The sequence below is a fragment of the Maylandia zebra genome, linkage group LG9 (genome assembly GCF_041146795.1).
Source record: "Maylandia zebra isolate NMK-2024a linkage group LG9, Mzebra_GT3a, whole genome shotgun sequence".
Classification (NCBI taxonomy): Eukaryota; Metazoa; Chordata; class Actinopteri; order Cichliformes; family Cichlidae; genus Maylandia; species Maylandia zebra.
This window is the reverse complement of record NC_135175.1, coordinates 19,353,623-19,373,178: the sequence shown is the minus strand read 5'-3', so window position 1 is coordinate 19,373,178 and position 19,556 is coordinate 19,353,623. Positions and strand designations below refer to the sequence as shown.

At 40.6% G+C, this 19,556-nt stretch overlaps 1 protein-coding gene across 2 annotated transcripts in view; it reads left to right on the top strand.

The window, feature by feature from the left end:
* The first annotated feature begins 713 nt into the window (after positions 1–713).
* The window catches only part of dok6 (docking protein 6), a 56,195-nt gene continuing 37,352 nt past the window's right edge, over positions 714–19,556 (top strand). Inside the window, exons 1-2 of one of the 2 annotated variants that reach the window (XM_076888117.1) lie at positions 714–978; positions 1,066–1,155. In XM_076888117.1, the coding sequence (XP_076744232.1) occupies positions 844–978; positions 1,066–1,155 (225 nt within the window). In that variant the 5' untranslated portion in view covers positions 714–843. The remainder of the gene's footprint in view (positions 979–1,065; positions 1,156–19,556) is intronic. The other variant, XM_014414161.4, reaches the window with a different exon arrangement.

The window sequence follows — 19,556 nt, the reverse complement described above, 5'->3', positions numbered from 1 at the left end:
TGAAATGAACTTAAATCTTTGAAGAAAATATCATGTTACCATGATACAGCATGTTACTATGTTACTGCGAGGCAGCTGCCTGTGACTGGTCAGGGCTGTGCTTTAATATGTTTGTTACAGTTTTGGACATTTCCATTGTGAATGAAAAGAAAATGCTCTTAAATAAACGTTACTTTAAATTAATGTGTTTTTCTATGTTTTGTATATACACACTTTTTGGAAAAACGTATACCCTAAAAGGGGCTGAGGAACCATATTATGGTTATTTCACTGAACTAGATTTGCCATAAAAATTAAAATACAATTGGAAAAAGGCACACAAGTAAAAAAAAAAAAGTCATGTAAGATGCTCCAGGGGTGAAATTTTGAATTTCCATGTGTTTCCATGAGTAAACCATAAAGGGTTAAAGATCGTGCTGCCTGTCATGAAAAACATTATTTTATAAGGCTACAATAAAATGAGCACAATATTCTGAGACTGGGAGCTTAGTCCTGCTAAAATAGACTAACAGAGGAAATAAAGTCCAGCATTTTGGACTAATGCCAACTAATCCAGTAGACAACCATTACAGTTTCCACTGATTCCTCGGGGATATTAATCACAGTAGGTATGACTCCCACTAAGTGACTTTTTGAATTACAACGATTGCAAAAGGGAAAGCGAGAGGAAGGGGATTTCGTTTTTGAACAAAGTGGGCTTTTAATATGAAACTAAATAAAAATGACCCCCACCACCACCTTCCTCAGCACATATCCTCCACGCCCCCCTCGCCGGTGCGTGGTGGTGTGGTCCAGGAAGCGCGCCTCTGCTCTCCTCTCCGGCTGAAGTGAATCAGCTGACGAATGGTATCTCCCTCCTCTCCCGGATGGATCGCGCCGCTGAAGCCGGCCAACCCAAGCGTCATACTGGCTGACACCGGAGCAGGTTGCCCACCTCTCGCTCTCCTCCTGCTGGATGTCACACGGACCGAGCCTCAAGTAAAAGATTCCGCTACTCAAAATTAAAAAAAGAGAGAAAGAGAGAGGTTACTTTATTTTTCTTTTCTTTTTCCTTCTTTCGGACAGGAAGCCGCCAGCTTCCCTCTCACCATGGCTTCTAACTTCAACGATATAGTCAAGCAGGGATACGTGAGGATACGGAGTAAGAAACTGGGGGTGAGTACTGTTGCACTTGCTGTATAGCGAGGCGGAGGAGAAACAGAAGGAGGAGGTAGTGTAGGAGGAGGAAGGAAGGAAAGGGAAGAGGACTTCCAGTTGTTTGCAGTCAAGGGCAGCTGGATTAAGAAAGAGGCTTTAATTGCTCCACGGGCAAAGCGTCCTGCTGTGAGCTCTTCAAGAGGGAAAACAGATTAGAGAAGCTCCAGCAGCCGCCAAGTTTCACTCGGTGCTTTCTGCACAAATACTTTGGAGGTGATGGTAAAGTCTGGGTGATTGACAGCCGGTGTCATGTGCCAGGGGTTTGTGAATCATACCCTGTGCTTGTTGTCAGCCATAACTTGGTTTTCTTCCAGAATGTTAGCCTGCAACTAGTCTTATGAATGTATAAGCTCGAAGAAAGGGTAACCAACTTGGTAGATTTAATCAGTAGATTATAGGGATATAAAAAATATGTAACGTTATAGTACGATTAGTCATATGGCATACATTCCTGTGTGTAATAAGGTAATGTTAGTCCCTTTATGGATGATGTATGGTAAAAATAAACACTCTTTCATACAGATGTTAAGATGGGAAATACTTGTTCCTACCTTTATCATACAGCACAGGCTGCGCTGTACTTTACCTCTCTTTCAGCCTTCATGAATTATTCCCAGCAGAATTGAAAAGTCTCATTGAAGTGCGCCTGATTCATTATGATGGCAGCTCCTCAATGCATTGATTAAGGATTTCTATTGAGATACAGAAAGGAGGAAAAATGGCTTGACTGCTTAAATTGAAATGAATGATATAGATTCAATTATGAGTGCCTTATTGTCTGACTCATAAAGCCATCTGCTTTTGTTCATACTTCCAGCTCATTACGCTAACAGAGCGGGCACACTCCCTCTACTCTGATGAAGTGTGATGATGGGGGCTAATGATGTCTGCCTCCCCTCATCATCACCTGGCTTCATCAACACTGTTCTGCCATTGTTTGCTGCTGTTCAGGATATCTTTGATTACTCTTTGATAGTAACAGTCGCTTTACAAGCCGCACGAAACAAATGAAGGCGCGAGACATTTCTCGTTGTTAACATGCAAATCCGCCTGCTCGTACACAGCTCAGTTGACTCAGTGTGTTTATTTCGCGCATATGCTATTAGTCAAATGTGGTCAGAAGATGTGGATAGCCTATGACTTTGCAAAGCAAGTGTGAGGACGCATGCTGTGTTGGCTGAGCTCGTGGTATGGATGCCATATCGCTGCCAGCTCCGCATCTCATCCTGCTGTTTGTGGAGAAAAGCAGTTTGTGTCCTGCTCGCCCACTCCCTCAGCCCTCCACCGCTTGCTGCTGTTTCATCATAGAAAAGTCATGCTGCGATCGCCTCAGAGCACCCTGGTGTGGGAAGATGGAATGCATTTATCTGTCCACGCTAGGGTTAGTTATTCCAGGACAATTCTCATTCGGAAACAGGCAGAACAAAACAACAAGAGCGAGCAGGATCGGGCATCTGTGTGCCTGAATCAACAGGCGATTTTTCTTCTTTTTCTGTTGCATTATTTTAAGTGTTCTTGGGAGGATTTGGAGAGGGATGAAAATGAAAATGTTATTCACAGTTGTCTAGAAATGTAAAAAAAAAAGTTGTTTTGCAGCTTTTCTCAACATAAACCAGAGATTCTATTAAGCTTAATTCATTATTTTTTCAATTTTCTTCCTGTTATCGATGACTCAACACCTCAGTAATGTTTATGTATGTAAAACAGAACACACGAGGAACGTACTGTACAGAGAGTCAGATTAGAAGGGTAAATGAATACACGTATTTGGATAGAGAGATGTATTTATCTCTTTGCTTCTTTGGGTTCTTCATCAATAAAATACAGGCAAATCTACATAATGGACCTCATTTCAGTGCAATTACACACAGCTCTGAAGTAATAAGAATACTTATTTCAGTATTTTGCAGTATTTTTCTTTATTTATATTTACTTCTGTTCACATTTTCTCCAACTGCATTCCTGCTGCAGCTTACCAGAACATGCAGAGCCTTTGTTTTATTTGAGCAAACTGTCTAACAGTTGTTCCACTTAATACTGTCAGACAACACGACAGTGTCTACACATGTGAAGAACTGGGACTGATGCCTTTTAGACATTTTTAGTTATCACTAAGGCAGTTTTCATTGTATTAAAGTATATTCTTGAATGCTAAATGTACAACCCAAATTGCGTCCCCAAAAAGCTGTGTAAAATGTAATTAAAAATGGAGTGCAATGATTTTCAAGTCTCATAAACTCACATTTTATTAAAAACAGAACATAGAGAACATAATTTGAGCTGAGAAAATGTACCATTTTATGAAAAATATAAGGGGGATTTAAATGTGATGGCATCAATGAATCTCAAAAGGTTGGAAAGGGTCGCGTTTACAGCTGTGCAGCGTCCCCTCTACTTTAACCAACAGTCTGCAAAAGTTTGGTAACTTAGGAGAGCAGCTGCTGGACTTTTGCAGTTAAGTTTTCGTCTGATATAAGACTCTACCTGCTCAACAGTCCTGGGTTTTGTTGTTATATTTTTTTCATTTCACGATATGCCAGATGTTTACAACTGGTCTAGGACTGCAGGTAGGTCATTTCATCATCCACACTCTTCTACTACAAAGGTATGCTGTTGTAATACGTGCGGTATGCAGTTTAACATTTTCTTGCTGAAGTATGAAATGCCTTCCCTGAAAGAGATGAGAGCATATGTTGCTCTAAACCTGTATATACCTTTCAGCACGGATGGTGCTTTTCCAGATGTGCCAATGTGTTGCCAAGTCCACAGGCACTAATGCACCTCCATACCATCAGAGATGCAGGCTTTTAAACTGAGCGCTGAACAAGCCAGATGGTCTCTCTTCTCTTTAGTTCATGTTTTCTATGAGCTTTAACCTGCATATATGGATATACACAGTGTTCCTGATCCCATGCAGTGATTTCCATGAAAACACCCTTTGCCGCTTGAGAGACCGAACATCACAGATATTGATTTTCAGCCTTTGCGCACAGAGATTTCTCCAGATTCTTGGACTCTCTTGCTGATATTATGTACTTTACATGATAAGATATTCAAAGTCTTTGCAATTTTAAGTTGAGGAACATCTGAAATTGAGCCACCATCTGTAGATCCAGGCTTTGGTAGATCATGTTACTGACCGATTGCTAAGTAAGCCAGTTACTTTCAAGCTGTTTCTTTTTAGTACCACCTACTTTTCCAGCTTTTTTGAGACGTGTTGTTGCCATCAAACTCAAAATGAGCCAATACTTAAAATGAAAGACTTAAGCATTTGATATGTTTTCTGTGTTCGACTGTGAATAAAATATTTAGTTTATGGGATTTGCACATCATTGCATTCTGTGTCCTAACTATTTTGAATTTGGGGTTGCATAAACATTGGTGAAACAGCCTCTCGAGAATGTTGCTACAGTGAAATCTAAAAGTGGATGTAAATAAGGATCTACTTGGTCAAAAATACTTGACACAAGTTGACAGTTGACAATTTCTGATGCTCAGCTCTGAAAATATATCGAGCCCTGCCTGTCAGCAGGCAGCTTTTTTTTCTTTTTTTTTTTGCGAACTGTCTCTGCTCTGCTTTAAGTCTAAGGTCGGAAAGGTTTCTGGTGTTTTCCTTCTCATGTGATGCTTGTTTAATGTTTTAAGTGCTTTAAAGGTCTCTGAAATATCACATATCAAGACTTTGCATCACAGTTGACCTTCTGGTGCTCCCACATCGGCCTCTATTGTAATGCAGTGCCATTTAAAATGTATTTTACTTTTTTAAATGTTTTTTTTTTTTTATTATTAGAAACAGTCCAGTGGTTGTCCTTATGTGATAGGTGTTAAAGTGGCCACAGCAACACCAACAGCTTTGGCCGAACTCATCAGCATCACTCACTATGATTGGCTCATTTTCAAACCCCATCATGTGTGAAGGTTGAGGCCATGAGGTCAGGTCTGCTTCCTCTCTCGCCCTCTTTTTTTCTTATTGTTTTGGAGGCATTTTTTGTTTTTGTCCATGCACATGAATGTCAACGATTTCCTACATTAGCCAACGTCTTTGTCTCTGTGTTGGCTGAAGAGACAATGGTGCAGTGTTCTTGAATGCACAAGCAGTCGCTCTTTCCTTTCCTTTCTCACATCCCCCCTTCCCCACCTCTCTTCCTCACCTCTAAACCCATTCTCTCACCTCTCAGCTCCCAGTATCTCACCTGTACTCCCCATGCGGAGCAGTGACGCTCTCATCTCCTCTGCGCTATTTTATCTCCCTTGCTCTTTTCTTCCCCTTTATTTGGCTATCTCTCTTACCTTACCCCCTTTCTCCCTCACCTTTCTCTCCTTCACTGGTTTGTAGACAGCTGTGGGGCCGAGCACAAAAGCATCCTATTCATCACCCCGCGCTGCACCCTCCATAACCCCAACAGGCTATTCCCCCTGACACAGTGCAAAGGCACACACACACAGACACACACACCAAGTTGGCTTGGTTCGACATTGAATTGGCACACACATGCACCCGACAAACAAGTAAACAATCTGCTGCCAGAGAACAGTGTGTGGATTCTCAATTAATTTTAATCCTGTGGCTTTGTACCATACAGTATTTTTTATTTTTTTTACAACATGAAAATAAACTAAATCCTTACAAGAGCCAGAAACAAGTGAAGTGCTTCAGTGCAGAGAAAAGCAAAATCTAGCAGCGTCTAAGAAACAGCAGTAGCGATATTTCTGTCATCAAAACAGGTTCTTTGTTTCCTTTCAGTAAAAAACGGCTGATGCTATCAGTGGGATGGACTCCTCTTGAAAGGCTGAATAAGGTGACCTTTGAGTAATTTGTGTGTCAGTCTCAGTACAGTACATGTTTCCCAAGCTTAGGAACACTGCGGTAAATATAAAAGGTCAACTTGTGAATATTTTTCTCCTCCCCTCTGCGTCTGTCCAACTTTACTTTGAGTCTTAGCAAAAGCGGTCAATTTAAGTTTGCTGGAGGTGAGTTTGTCTGCCAGTCTCTGTATTCACAAACATGTTTTGACACTTCAAAGAAGCTGTAGAACAGATCCTGGCTCACAGGTAGTTGGGTAGTACTTTAAGAGGACACAGAGTGCTTCTCACTTCCTTTAAATAGTATTGGTTCTTACCACATGAAAAAAACAACAACAAATGACTTCTTTTTCATAAAACCTTAATTTTCTTTTGTTAGCACTAGATCACATGACTGCATGTTAGGTTAAAGTAGCCGCTCACATTGAACAAGCGTACTGTCATTATCATGTTTTTTTTCCTCTCTACTGAGAGCAGCCAAGGCAAAACAGTTAGCTGGAAGACGATATAAAGCTGCACAGAGCTGAGTGAGTGTAAGGAGTTATAATTCTCTGCGGGTATGTGACAACAAATGACCCCATTCACATTACACATATTCATTCAGTGAGCTGGAATAAGTTCCTGAGATTAAGAGTGCTGTTGGAAATTAAAATCAGCGAGCGTACCTTCGTTGTCCCGGACTGCACAATTGGTCAACTTTCACCTTTAAATTTAAGCACAAATAAAAAGATTGGACCCCGCAAACTAACTTCGATCTTTAAAGCACAAATAATATATAAGCTTTGCTGTTCGTGCACGTCATAATAGCAGTAATAAAATTGAGAGGGACAGCTCTAATGCCATCTAAGTGTATTTTTGAGAGTGCCTTGGTCCAAGCACAGCATTAAATGTCAAAGCAGAAAACACATTAAAAATGCATTATGTCTGGTCCGGAATGAGGAGTGAAAAAACAATCAACCAAAAAGTCTGAATATAAACAAATAATCAGTAAACCAATAATCTGGGCTGCAGACTGAGAGCTTAAGTTATTCATCATCCTAGCACAAGGATATCATTTGTAAAAAGATGAATACAGTCCTGTTTATAGATTTGCAGAAGTGATTTGAGGTCTTAAAATGAGTTTTTTATGAGTGAACCATTTTGCAATCTTGTGCATGCATACAGTTTGTTTTGTTGCAAATAACCCTTTGCGATCTAGAAACTCGAAAAAACAAGCAAACAAGTAACAACTGCCGGAGTTTATTGCGTCTTAGATTTTCACCACCTTTGGTGTTGGTGGGGGGAATTAGATTTCAGTGTTTGATAGAAAAGACAACGGAAAGATTTGTTAGAAACTGACAGAGAGGAATAATTTGTTGTGATTGAACGCATGACATTACATGGAGTAATACTTCCATCAGCCGCACTGGCTCGGGGGTTAGACACTAATCATGAATGCTTACTCATGGGATAAATGTAACATTCGTGAATCCATCCGTATTTGCAACACTGGGCAAGAAACGAAGGCTGGAAATAGAGCTGAACGGGAATTTCCATTCAGAGCTGAAAAGATTAGCAATTTCATTGTTTCGTCCAACAAAAGCAACCTTTTTTTTTTCTTCAAATATAACAAGACACTCTCCAGTTTCACCATCTCACATGTGACGAGCTGCTTTTGGACCATTTTATGCCTGCTTTCTATCAACAGCTGTGATCAGAGGTATTGCATTTTAAGGTTTTCCATCCATCAAATTTAGTACATCTTCTTAAAATGTGGCACAACTGTTTACTTGGTTTTAACAATGAACTAATTATAAGTTGGTCATCCATGTTAAGGCCGTGCTAAAACAAGATTTTTGGCTATGACTCAAAGATTTGTACTCTTGCTACAGCAATATCTCTGAAAATGGTCTAACTGGATAAAATTATGTCCAAAAGGTCAAACATCAACTTACTTTTCTGGCCATCATTCAGAGCCACAACTCAACAGCACAGAAGATTGTGGCCGTATTTCACTTTTGGTTGGGTCTTGAATTAGAGACACTAATCTAAACATATGAAATTCTTTCAAAGTGGTTATATATTAAATCTATAGCTCTGGACAGATATTGATTTGTACTGGCTGGTAGAAGCATATAAGCACAAGGCGAATGGGATTGTGTTTTTCTTTTGGAATAAAATTTCCTCTGTGCTACCAAACCACATCTTTAGTAAAACAAAAACAAATGCTTCGCTTGCAGCTTAAAGTGCACAGGGATAAAGACGCTAACAACACAAACAAAGCACTTTTGCTCTTTTTTTAAACACTTAATATAAAAGAAGAGAAGAGTTGTTACTCTTTAAGTACTCCTCTGGACTCTCTACCCATCTCAGCGTACAGTCACTCCCTCCATTAGCTGTTATCAACGTCCCTCCTTTCTCAGTCGCCGCTGTTTTTGACTTACAAGTGGGTATTTGTGTCCAGTATCAGTGGCCTTTATGTGGAAAGCATGTATTGTGATGGTGTGTGGGTATGTCCCCCTCCCCTTATTGCCACACAAGCACCCACCAAAGCAGAAGCAAAGGAGTGGAGAACAATGTGTCTATTGTCCAAGATGGCACAGCCATTTAAGATAGGATCTTGCCACTTCCATGCACTCACTATTAACAATGACAGGCTGTCCAGAATGGTGGATGTCAGGAGATTTTTCATCCCAGGAACTGTACTTGTCAGTGGAGCGTAGAAAATACACTGTCAGCTGTGTTAGACTTGCAGCAATTGAGACTTCCAAACAACATGGATAAATGTGGCTGAGGTTGTGCAATGAAGTCAGGTTATATCAATTAGCAAATCAGTCATTCTTTACATCCAGTGGGCAAAAATTAGCCGCATTCTGCACTTCGTCTCTGATTGCCAAAGGAAATTGGAGCTGAAGAAGACAGAGGATTTTTAATATGACTAGTTTTGCTTATGATTTTATTTGTGCCTTGTGGGTGCATGCAGCCTACTTTTAGCTCCTCTTTTTTGTGATAGATCATTTTGGACTCAGTGCATTGACTCACAGATATGCAGAGCCATACGTTGTGTGTTCATTTCCATTGGTTTTCATCAGCTTCCTCCATCAGATAAACCCCGAAGACAAATCGCCACCTCTTATTGGCCCTGATGAATTGCGTCTCTAACAAGATATGGGGAACAACAGCCCAACAATCATTATTCATGCTGAAAAATGGGCCTCTATTATATAGTCACGAATAGTCATGAATAAATCTTTGCCAGGACTTCACTTAAATATTTTCACATTATTGATTTCAGTTGTTCCTAATTATCAAAAGAGGTTTTTGTCATGGTAGGGGACGAATGCTATAACTAGTTTGTCATTAAAGCCACTCGAATGATTACGACCAGCAGAAAGGTTTTTTTTGTTACAAATATCCATTATATCAACACTGCTTTTTTTCTGCTACTCCTTTTTTCTCTCTCTATATATATATATGACGTTAGATTGTCTGCTGGACTGTGTCTAGCACTTTAACCCAGACTGAAAAGTCTTCTATATATACTCACCGGAAACTTTATTAGTTACTCCCATTCAGCTGCTTTTTAACGCAAATATATAATCAGCCAATCACATAAGAGCAATTCAATGCAATTAACCATTTAGAAATGGTCAAGATGACCTGCTAAAGTTCAAACTCATCATCAGAATCGGAAATAAAGGTGATTTATGTCTTAAAGTTCTGCATAACTGCACAACTTTGAAACAGATGGGCTTCTACTGTGTGTAGAAGACACACAGTAGAAGATCGTAAAAAAGTTGCCCAGCCTGAGTCTTGATTTCTGCTGCAATATTCAGATTGTAGGGTTAGAATTTGGCATAAACATTATAAAAGCATGAATCAGTGCTGTCTTGTATCAACAGTTCAGGCTGATAGCGTTGGTATAAGAAAGTGGGTGATATTTTCTTGGTGCACTTTTGGTCCCGAAGTGCCTGCTGGCCCATCCCTTTATGACCACAGTGTACCCATCTACTGATGGCTCCTTTCAGCAGGATAATGTGCCCGTCCTCAAAGCTCGAGTCATCTCAAATTGGTTTCTTGAATATGACGAACAGCATAGCTTATGCAAATGTCACCAGATCTCGATCCAACAGAGCACCTTTGGGATGTGGTCGAACAGGAGAGTGTCATCATAGATGTGGAGCCTACAATACAAAACTGTAGTAACTGTTATGCCATCATAGACCGAGATCTCTGAGGAATGTTTCCACCACCCTGTTGAATCTATGCCACAATACTTACTCAATACTACAACACTACAATACTTCTATAATATATTTATAATCGCATGAATTTCCATGAAAATTGCAAATGCATGATCCAGGCATGTTATATACTTTAAAAAAAATATCTATTGTCACAATGAGAGCTGCATTTCTGATTTTGAATGAAGTATTAATTAGCTTTATAACCTTTGCCAACCTTATTCTCTATTGTGGTAAATTAATGCTGCTGTGCAAAGACCATTTAGAAAAAGTCAATGCAATAGAAGCTTAAACCAATCAAGCTAACACGGATAAATATATATTAAATAAATGGCAAACCATCCCATCTACCCATCTATCTTTACCTTAGTGTAAAGACAGCATGTTCCCATCTCTTCTTGGTTTAGTCTATTTAGCGATAATATATCCATTCTAGATCACATCTTTCTTTCAAGTGATACTTTTAGAGAAAATCTCAATAAAGAATAGCAATTTATTGAGATTCTCCTCCAAACTGCCTCAAGTCATGAACAGATTGGATGTTCCTGTAGAATCACTCAATGTGCTGTCATTTAACCCAAGGTATGTCTCTCAGAAGTGTTTTACAAGAGAACGTTGTAGAGATGTCTCAGTGAAATGAATTTTGCTTTAAACTCGAGCTTGTCTTGTGGCTGAAAATAAGAGCTATAATAATCTAATAAAGTGTTCACAGATACATGTATTCCTTAAATAATGGCTATAGTATGTTGCTCCATATCCAAGTCTATTTGATCAGCATCTCTCCCCGAAATTAGAGTGGGACTTTACAGTCCTCTGTAGTAGCTTTTTGCTACTTTGTGCCGATACACTGGAGACTCACCTATAAAACAACAGGCCTAGAGGAATCTGTCATAGCTCCATTAACACTTCTGCTTCAGCCTCCTCTTCTTACCTTCCTCCCCTCATTAATCAACAGACCAGCCCTCGGGGTGCAGCTCTGCAGCTACGCTCACTTTCAGTTTGTGTGTCCGTGCATGTGCGCATTGAGTATGTGGGCATTGTGTTTGCGTGCGTTCGCATGTGTGCATGGGTGACTTCACGTGGCAGCGTGTAAATGGCTAGTATCCAAAGGGAATTTACTGCTAGGTTTGTTAATTTTTGTGTCTGACTAGAAGTCAGAGATCCTGTGTCATCAGTCAGTCATGCTTCTGAAAGTGTTGCCAAATTCAGTTTAGCCATTGCGCGATCTAGAAAGGTTGTTTCAAATCCAATCTTCTGAAATGAGCTGTTAAAAAATGACATTTGTATACACGGATGCAAAAAAGAATCAGATGAAGTTATTCTTGGGGAGAAAAAGACACAGCAACCTTTTATGTTTGAATCACAATCTATAATGAGTTCTTCTCCTGCAGTTACCTTTCATCAGCCTGCTTGCCAAGCACATTCAGTACAGTGTACAGCCAAAGATAGCCTCAGCTGCGTGTGCGTATCTGAGCTAAAGGGCTTGTCTTTGTGTCTGCGTTCTTAATTTAATCACTGTGGCACATAGGTAAACATTATTATGGAGTTCTTTAATAAATATTTAAATATTACACCTGTTTTGCTTCAAATGCAGCCAAATAACCTTGTTGAATAATGAAAATTTTCCCATTCTGTCAAATAACACAATTTTTTTTACATGGCACTAATTGCTGGATGCTCTATTATTAATGCATTGTTCAAATAGCCTTGACCTTAGAGTCTCATGTACACTAAGGAAAAAGGAAGCAGCTCTTGTCACCCAAAGGTGTGGAAGCTCGTTCTTTCCTGTTTATTTGTGGCTGAGTTTGTACACTCTCCTTCCCTCCCTCTTTCTTTCTCAAGGGAGTTCTTTTAATAGTAAGGAGGTGACAGTTTACCTCTCGCTGAGCACCGTGGTGACAGTTTGGTACCTGCCCAGCTCGGCATGAAATGCCTCGACTGCCTTGCCTTCAAAAGCAGCCTGCTCTTAAAATTTGCACTCCCGTTCTAATGAGCCAAAATGACCTCAAGTGTAGGCCAAAGCAATCTGATCCCATTCCTATTAAACAGCTTTAATATTTCCGTGAGAATTATTGTTCAGGGAATGAATTTTGGGTAAGGACTGCCAAGGGAAATGGAGCACACAATAGTAGCCTTGGCAGTAGCACTTTGAGTGGATCATTTAAAGGTCATAATAGAGAAAATAGTGGCTCTTAAGAGTCATAAAACCATAGAAAACATGCAGTTATTGGACCAACTTTAAAGTTAAATATAAAATAAAAGAAAGAAAGGGAAGTTAATGTGTCAAACTCTTGACCCACGATGTACGCTGGCGGATTAGGATTGAAGTAATTTAACAAAAAGTAAGTTTGAAGTTTAGAGCAGGGACTAGGGCGCGCATTAGCTGCTGTTACACCCCCTCCCTATTTATACACATACACCCCCCTCCCTTCCCCTTACGTTCCCAATTGTTCTCTTTCATTTCAGAGAAATGTCTGTTGGGCAAAGTGATAATTGCATTCCTCAATGATTTCATGCTGAGACACAGAGTGACACTGAATCGTAGCCCACTTATTCCAAGGGAGTGTGTTCTTTGGGAGGAAATGAGACAAAAACAATATGACAAACTCCATCGGACCCCGTTCTTTGACATAAAAGTCCGCATTTTCCTCTCTTGCACACGCGCGTTTATTCCCCCCAATGTCCTCTTTGATTTCGCAAACCTAAATGTGGCTGAGTCAAGTTAGTTCCAGCAACACAAATCTCTTGCTTTCTGGTTGTGAGGAAACGGTCGTTGCAGACACAGAGCTCGCTGCTTCCCCGGCTAACCATATCAGAGAAGCAGCCTGAACATCAGTGAGCGAGTACCTCTTTAGAATTAATCCTCGGGGGGAATGAATGCACCAATGCATGAGGATTACTTGCTTTTAGGGCTTCTGATGAAATTCAAATAACAAACGCTTGCACAAAGTGTCCTGGAAAACACTTGGCGTTTCGTAATATCCTGCTAAACATGCAAATATTCGGTGGAACGCTGCACAGTGGTCTGTGCCTCATTTGATTTCACAGTCTTTATTGATATGATAATCAAGTGGTCAGCTAATGGTAATTAAGCTCAATTGGTGGAGTTGGATCATGGTTGTGGGAAAGGGAAAAAAAAGCTGCTTTCATCCCTTTACTTTATATCCTCTTCCCACAACATCTAGTCGGTCACTTCTGAGGCACTGTATTTCTAACAGCCCCTCACCTGTTGGCCTAGATGCTAATTTTGCCGGTCTTGAACCTGGCGGCGACGAGAGCACCAACATACTAAAGTGGAAAATAAGGCTTTGCCTACATTACATCAAGACCTCAGTAGATTTTTGTGCTTTTTCTGCATTCAGCCCATGCCCTCCTTCATTTATGGATTTAGTTCAGTTTAACATTCAGCCTGGCTACTGGATGCATAGCGCTGGACAACTTATTCTAGTGTTATAACAAAAATAACACTGCGTCGTATTGTTGCTCTCTGTCTGCAATAGCCTAAGTAGGCTTGTTGGTGAGGCCCACAGTCAGATTCTTCTTTGTCTGTGTGTTATTGTCTGTGAAAGCTCCAGCCTTGTACATGGATTAAATGGAAATTGTAGTGTGTGTGTGTGTGTGTGTGTGTGTGTGTGTGTGTGTGTGTGTGTGTGTGTGTGTGTGTGTGTGTGTGTGTGTGTGTGTGTGTGTGTGTGTGTGTGCAGAGGATTGCTGACTTAAGCTGTAATACATAAAGAGGTTTGGATGAGGGATGGTTTAAAGAGCAGGCAATAGTCATAATGATGACTTAAAGCAAAATTGGCCCGACAAAAAAATGTTTTACACATGCATGCAAGTCCAGCACTGCTTTGAACGCTATAGCCAACAGTGTCTGCCAACCTCAGTGTCACATTGAAATCAATAGCAGTTAAAATATACGATAGCATAACTTTGCTGCAGCAAGGAAAGCAACATTATAAAACTGTATTGGTAGATTATGGTCTTATGATCACAGTGTAACGCTTTATTATCTGCTTTCTTAATAAAACAGCGTTAAGTCTCCGTGAATCCGCTTGACACAAGCAATGCGTCACCCTGTTTACACCACAGGAACATTTCCCCACTACTTATCTTCACTCTTTCTCATACCTGGGAGAGAAACTTCAATATTGACCCACATCTCCTTCAGAATAATTTGGCTGCTATTTTTGTGCCGTGCTTTAAAAAAAGAAAAAGAAAGGGGGGAAAAAAAAATGCTCTGCAACAGTGGCTCTGACGCCTGAATCCACACAGTGTGTGACATTTTAACTAATGTTGTTCTGCTCAAGGCTGCGCAGCCCAGCATGGGTCAAACATCTCCCTTGTCTCTCTCTCAGTAATAAGAAATCAGCAGTAGAAACACTTTCTCTGCGCCCAACAGTCTTATTTGCATGAGAATTGGAAAGATTTTTTTTACTAAGACTGTTTTCTGGCTTTCTAGGATGTGAAAAACACTAGTGTATGTCAAGTGGCAACCTCTCTTTGGAGTTCCTCGAATAGCCTCTTGAGGCTTGCCCCAAAATTGACTCACTCCTCATAGACTTCCATATTAAAATGTTCAACAGCAACATGTTTTCCAGCCTGATACAGAAATGTTTTTTGGTCTCCATAGCTTTTTTTCTGCCTCATCACTCCTGTAAAAGGTCCACATTTTAATATAACTTACAACATTTTATCATTTTAGATGGTTTTTATTAGTGATGTGGCCACTTTAACTGTCATTTCATCTATTCAGCAGTCTTACTAAAACACTGAGCTGACATTTTCTTTTAATCCAAAGGTACCAGCTTCTTCTTTAAGGTGCTCCCTTTAGGGGATCATCTTCCTCCAGCTCACCCAATCCCTACTGTCCTCCTCTGTCACACCAACCCTCTGCATGTCCTCCTTCACTTCTTCCATGACTCTTCTCTGTGGTCTTTCTCTTTTCCTCCCACCTGGCAGCTCCATTTTTAACACCTTTTGTCCAGTATATCCACTGCCCCCCCCCCCCCCCCCCCCCCTCCCGCACATGTCCAAACCATCTCAGCCTTATCTCTCTGCCTCTGTGTTTGTGACTCCCAACAAAAATCTTCATCTCCATCTTCTGCCTTTTTGTCAGGGCCACCGTTACCAAACTATACATCACAGAAGGTCTCACTAATCTTGTAAACGTTCCCTTTCACTCTTGCTGCTATCCTTCTTTCACAAATCACCCCTGGCACTCATCTCCACCCACTCCACCCTGCCTGCACTCACTTCTTAACCCCTCTTTTGTACTGTCCACTGCTCAGAATGCTTGACCCCAGGTATCTGAACTCATCTACCTTTATTACCTCTGATCTGTGCATCTTCACCTTTCTGCCTGCTTCCTTCTCATCACACACTTCCATCCTGTCTTGTTTCCACTGACTCATTCCTCTTATCTCCAGAGCATACCTTTACCTGTCCATCCTCGCTTCTGCCTGCTCCCAAGTCTCATTGCTGATCATCAGTGTTGTCTGCAAACATCATAGTCCACAGAGACACCATGAATCGGTAAACTATGGATACACTTTGGTAAACAAGCTAGTGAGGCTGTTAGCTGTTAAGTCTCCAGCCTTACTTTCTCATTGAAATGCTGTCAGATCCATATTTGACAAAACTTAGTTGAACAAGGTCAACCAGTTCAACTGATTGTCATCACATATATGTAATAAATCTATAACCAAGCAGCAACTTAGTGGAATTAAGCTTGTGGACATGATTAAAACACCTGCTGAAGCTCAAACTGGGGTTTTCCCGCATAGTCATCTCTAGGGTTTACAGAGAATGATCTGAGGAAAGAAAAAAATATCCAGTGAGTGGCAGTTTTCTGGATAAAGAGGACTTGTTGATGCCAGAGGTCAGTCGAGAATGCTTTGACCTAATAGGAAGACAACAGTGACTCAAATAAGCATTCATTACAGCCAAGCATCTCTGAACACTCAATGCATTGAACCTGCAATTGATTATCATACATTCTTATATAGTTCTATATTGTGTATTTTGTTGTACAGTTATTTTATTTTCAACTTTAATTTATATATTTTATCTTATTCTTCCCAGTTAAATTTACCCTTCATTCTAATTTGTGTTGTACAGTTATTTCATTTTTAACCTTAATTTATATTTTATTCCTTCCTAGTAAATTTACCCTTTTTAATTTTTCATATTTATTTCCTATCTTATTCATAGCCTTTTCCTTTTTTGTTTTCTTTAGGTCACGAGCAGTTGTCCAAGCATTTCACTACATATCGTACTGTGTATGACTGTGTACGTGACAAATAAAAATTTGAATTTGAATTTGAATTTAAACGCAAGTATTGTTGCTGACCATGTCCAAATCCTTTTATGAGCACATTTGGGGTGTTGTGAAATGGGAGATTCACATCAGGGATTTGCAGCTGAGAAACCATCATCAGTGTGATGGTATCATGTCAGTGTGGACCGAATTCTCTGAGGAATTTTCCAGCACCTTGTTGAATCTGTGCTGTGAAGAGTTAAGACAGCTCTGAAGACAACAGTGATTCCAACCCAAGATGTACCTAATAAAGTGACTGTAAATATGTTATGTCTGTGATTCAGATTCTTTTAAACCTTACGTAAAAGAGGTCGCTATCAATAATTGTTCTTAATGTTTTTATCTCAAGTTCTATTTAAAAGTATAATTTATCTTAATGGAAAGCTGCAGCCGGTTGCTGCTGTGGCTCAGGTCTATTCTTTTTCAGCAGCTGCTCTCACCACCCTTCTGCTCTCCCTTGGACTCTCTATTTGCTGCTCTTTTTCTTATTTTTTCTATCGCCAGGCCTTATCCAATTTTCTCCATTGCTCTCTTTTATTACTGTCCATTACATGCTCTTTTAATACCGCCTGCCCTTGCGTTCTTTGTCATATTGGGTAGACGGACCCCTTGCTTTTGGCGAGGAATCAGCTGGAACCTGTTGTCCGTCATATTTCATGCCACATTGTGACTGGGATCCAGTTTTCAGCTATGAATACTCGACTATGAATACTGTGCGTAATAGCACACAGACATGGCCAAGGCTTTAACAAATGAAATAAGAGTTGCTAATACTCTGATATTACATTTTGGGACCAGTTTGGCTCATGAATGTTTGATGAGAATGTCCAATCATGCATAGACAGAAGAAAGAGATGAGGAATGGGAGAGGAGAAATTTAGAAGAGAGGGACAGGCAAGAGACAAATCAGGGGCTTGGAGAGAAAGTGAGGAGGAGAAGTGTGTGTATGTGTGTGTTTGGGATGGAAAGGGGGAAGGTGGGGGGCAGTGATTACTTGCTGCTGAGGTAGCACTGCATTACACATGAGGATTTGGAATGGCCCAGATAAAGTAATCTATGATTAACTGGGGCGCGGCTGGCTTGCCACCCTGCCAACAGCTGTAGTCAGGGGCGAATTACAAAATTATGGGATGTCCAAACATTTCAGATGCGGCGGGAAAAATATTTTGGTACAGGAGGCGAGAAGGTTGGGTGGGATGGGAGTTATGCATGAGGTCAAAGGTGACAGCCAGCGGCTAGAGGAGAGAGTGACAGAGGGCGCGGTGGTGCAATTAAGAGAAATTTTGTTGCAACCTTTGAATTTGGCTGAGAATTGTCAAAATGCCGGAATAGTCCTGGGAGGATTTTGGGAGGGGAGCCGCAGGCCGGGGTCGTGGTCGGAGGAGTGATCGCTGCGATGATTGCTGTAACAACTGTCCGACGGGATAACAAATCAAATTAGAAAGATGGACACCCCAGCACAGACCCTGCCGCCGTCTGAAATTGATTGCTAGCACTAGGAGCTGATATTGCGTGGTCTGGTCTGTCATAGTCCATCAGGCATCATTATCACCGAGGGAACAGTAAACCTTATGCAGAGCTGAATGAGGAGGGAAACTTCATCCACACCATGCTGCTGGCAAATTAGACAGAAAACAACAACACAGACAGAACAGTGCTTTTCCCAATATTTGTTTCTTAATGTGTTCTTATCATTTCAAGGTCAAATATAATTTCTGTTCGGGATGCTGTAGAGCAAAATTTTCCACACCTAAGCTGTGGCTAAATCCGGTCTGTTACTATTATGTCTAAGTGTCGCGGGCCTACCTTGATTGCAGGGCTCTTATGTCTTGTATTGCCTGTAAGTACAGCAGCAATCATCTTTAAATCATAGTTTGTAAGATATGAATCATCAAGAGGGTACAAACCCTGCCCACATTTGTCCCATCTTTCATCGAGTATCTGAGGGATAATAAAAGCATTTGTGCCTCTGAGGTATTACGATCGTGTTTCAGTATTCACTAGTTCTCCCAATCTAACAGTCAGCTATTTTTATTCCGCTGTGTGATTAGTCATTTAGCTGAAGCGAGCTGTCATTGGAAATCATTTTCACGTCTTTAGACAGTTCCTCAGTTCATCCAAATAACGAGTGATTTTGCCTGTGGGGGGAATAGGGTTCATATTTTATTGAGAGGCGAGACAGTTCCTCAATAACGTCACAAGTTTGATAATGTTCCATGAAGTGAATGGACTTTGTGTTCGAGGCCACTTACAGAAAATGTCTGCGGCTCAAAAGATGGCTCATTACTTCGTTCCATGAGGTGTCTGAGCTCTTAAATTCTTTTTCAGGCCTGTCAGTCAGGGCTTTATACACCCCTGCAGCTAAAAATCCTAGCGGATAGGAATCCAAGTTGAACTTTAAGGTATTTATGGCTACATTAAATGTCACTACATCATAAAGCAAAGTTATTTTATAGATAGACAGATCTGTTCTCAGCTTGCCTTTAAACCATGAGGAGTCTGCTTCCATGCGATCACACTTTGGCTCTGGTACTTCTTCCTGTTTCCTCATGCAAATCTCAGTTGTCGTACTCAATTTTGTACATTTATGGGGGTAACAAATCCACAGCTTTGGAGATCCACAGTTTCGGTCCATACCTCGTAATTTAAGTGGGATCCATAGGAGGAAATTAGGAAATGAACCTCATTTTATCACATGCATGATTACTTGATCACAATGAAATCAGTGAAGGAACAAAAAAACAAACCAGACCATACTATTTCCACTCCAGGCTTTACTTGAGGGACCTTTTAAACATAAATGCTTTAACAAGACTATCATCCTTTAACCTGGAGCTACTGACGACTCCAAAAGACTAACCGTCCTCTTCATCCTCCTGCTCTTTGCATCGACTGTTTAAAACAACATGTAGGACACTTAAACTGTCTGTTCCAACACAAAGCTTAACTAGCAGAGTTGTCCCTGCAATTACACAGCTGAAGGGAGTCCTCTCTTTATCTGACTTGGCTGTCACATA